Source organism: Mandrillus leucophaeus, unplaced genomic scaffold (assembly GCF_000951045.1).
Source record: "Mandrillus leucophaeus isolate KB7577 unplaced genomic scaffold, Mleu.le_1.0 Scaffold12, whole genome shotgun sequence".
In the NCBI taxonomy this organism is placed as follows: Eukaryota; Metazoa; Chordata; class Mammalia; order Primates; family Cercopithecidae; genus Mandrillus; species Mandrillus leucophaeus.
In genome coordinates, this window is record NW_012100320.1 from 1,987,455 (window position 1) to 1,990,311 (window position 2,857).

General features: G+C 35.3%; 1 protein-coding gene across 2 annotated transcripts in view; it reads right to left on the bottom strand.

Annotated features, from left to right (window-relative positions):
* Positions 1 to 351: 351 nt before the first annotated feature.
* FAM96A (family with sequence similarity 96, member A) overlaps positions 352 to 2,857 on the bottom strand; it is a 32,669-nt gene continuing 30,163 nt past the window's right edge. For both annotated transcript variants that reach the window (XM_011967851.1, XM_011967844.1), the window contains one exon: positions 352 to 807. Coding sequence is in view for 1 of the 2 variants with exons in the window: in XM_011967844.1 (XP_011823234.1) it covers positions 710 to 807 (98 nt within the window). In the remaining variant the exon portion in view is untranslated. The remainder of the gene's footprint in view (positions 808 to 2,857) is intronic.

The following is a 2,857-nucleotide window of genomic DNA, read 5'->3' on the forward strand; positions in this document are numbered from 1 at the left end:
TGTTCGAGGCTACTATACGTCACATAACCATTAACCCCTAAAACAAACCAAATGAAGTACAAATAAAGTGCAGACCATACATTTAGGTTGGTTTAATCAAAACTTCTTTGGTGGACTTCTTGATCTTCAAAACTGTGTATGCCATCTAGCCTTCTCCACATTTGTTCCTTATCTATGAAGGGGTCCAGGACTCTCCTTGGAAGGAAGGTAGGCCCAATCTTAAGGGTTCCTTTTGGTTCTCACATCTCTGATTCTACAAAATAATCAGCAAAAATAAAGCTTTGAAGATATCTTTTAGGAGTTGACATTTACACTGGAATTTACAATCCAATAAAAACAGTGAGTCATTACAAGAATCATCTGTTTATTTGACAGAGTAATGATTTAAATTGAGTACATTTGCGCACGGTAGATATTTGACACGAAAAGTAGTTGTATCAGAATGAGCATCAGAAAAATAGCAACTCATCTTACACATAATAACTAGAAAATATTATTCTGTCTGATCATTTGTTACAAATCCTGAGAATGTTATACACTGAACAAATTAGATACTACCTTATAATTAAATCTGGCTTGGAAAGAATCCTTTAAAAAAATGCTCTGAGGTACAAATCACCTATGTATTAAACATGAGTCTTTGACATTATACAAAGAGTTTAAACAAATATATCAAACAATTACAGGCCAATGGCTCTTAAAACAGCTATCAGTCAGGTTCAAGGACACACTGTTCCACAATTTCCCGTAAGTTGGGGTTTTCCATTGCAGCTGCCACTCGCTCTTTGTCATTTATCTGCTTATTGACTGAAAAATACACAGACAAAAGTTAGCAGAAGAACTGTGTCAATATACAGCGCCAGACAGTATTTTTATTAGTCTGCTGAAACAAAAACTTGAACTCCTTGAGAACTTAAAGCTGTTTTTGGCTAATTACTCATAATGTAATTTCCCATCTAGAAGGCAGACTTAAGAGAAAAATATCTACTAGAATTCTACTACTTACCACATCTATTTTTTTCTTTCTAGTTTTGTCCATATATATATTTTTATACAGTTATATTCAGAGTAAATACAATTTTGAAAATTGCTATTTTTCATCCCTTAAGCCTGTATTTTTAACTACAGGGTTATTTAACATGGTAAAAGTCTTAAGTGTTCTAAAGTAATTATGAACACTAGGCTACAATGAATACCTTTAAACATATAGCCTTCTTTTTGGAAATATTCTCAAAAATGGGATTTTTTTAAGAGTATGAATATTTTTATGGTGTGATTCATATCAATGATTTACTTCCCAAAATTACTCACCAATTTATATTGTCAACACCAATACATGAGCTATCAGTTTGGCAGCAATACCTGGTAGTATTATCATTATTATTATTATCCTTTGAGACAGGGTCCTGCTCTGTCATCCAGGCTTGAGTGCAGTGGTGCAATCATAGCTCACTGTAACCTCCCACTCCTGGGCTCAAGAGATCCTCCTGCCTCAGCCTCCCACAGGCATGAGCCACCACACGTGGCTAATTTTCAAATTTTTTTGTAGAGACAGGGTCTCACTATGTTGCCCAGGCTACTCTTGAAATCCTGGCCTCAAATTCTGGCCTCAAGGCATTCTCTCGCCTTGGCCTCCCAAAGTGCTAGGGTTACAGGTGTGAACCACCATGCCCGGGCAATAGCTGGTATTATTTAATAAAAACAAATACACACATATACATACATAAAACAGGAGGTAGAAAACGGCTCAATGTTATTGTTATAATTTGCATTTCCTTGACTAATAGGAATATAGAACATTTTCCATGTGCATATATTAATTCTTCTTGCATGAATTTCCTGTTCATGTCTCTTTCTGTTAATCCACTAGATCTTTTTTTAAAATTAGTTTGAATGGATCTTCATATAATAAAGGTATTGGCCCATTATGTTTTCTGTAATTAGCTAAGAGCACTCTTAACAGAAGAGTTCAAAAGAGAGACAACTATATTCTTAATGTGGATTGAGTTTTCTGGGATGCTGCTAAAATGTCTCATGCAGAATACACACAAACATACACATATTCCTGTGAAAATATTTTCAATTTAGTTTCTTCCTACTACAATGTAGGCTCCACAAAGACAGGAATGCATCTCAAAGGCTGAACTGTACCCACACATAGAAGGCACTTAGTAAATATTTACTAAATGTAAAACAAGAATCATAAGGTTTAATATTATTGCTGTTGTAAAATCTCATCATTCAAGGAATTTCAAAAGGATAACCTGAGTGGATTTACGGTACCTAAATTCTTATTTTCTAAATCAGAGGTAGAAGCCCTCAGCTCATGGGGTTTAAAGAAATTCAAATCACAAAGAGTATAATAATCTACATGTCTAGAACTATAGATAGGACATGGTTTTTAATAGTTTTCATGACAGTACCTAAAAAGTTTCCTGGATGGGCTGTTCCTTTGGAAGCAGCAGGCTTCCCTCTCTAGAGCTCTCTTTTATGTAGGAGATTTTGTGTGTCTCTCTCCAGCCCTGTGCATGCCTTTCTGAGTCTTCTGGGTATCTATCTCACTGTCGCCCTTCCTCTATTATCTCTTTCTTCCATTCCTCTGCTATTTCTTCCCACCTTCTCAATTTACTTAGTGATGGAACTTAAGTATAACGTGCCTTTTAAATGTATTTCTCATTACTTGCACTCTATCATTTGTAGATTAAAAACATTAAAATTCTGTTTTTAAGGTAACACATGGCTCATACAGAACATTTTGTCTTTTGCTTTTCCCAAACCCCACTTCTGCTATTTTTAAGTAGCTACTGATTGATTTCTCTCTGTAGGCCAGAGGTCCTCTATATAAAACCCACTCCCA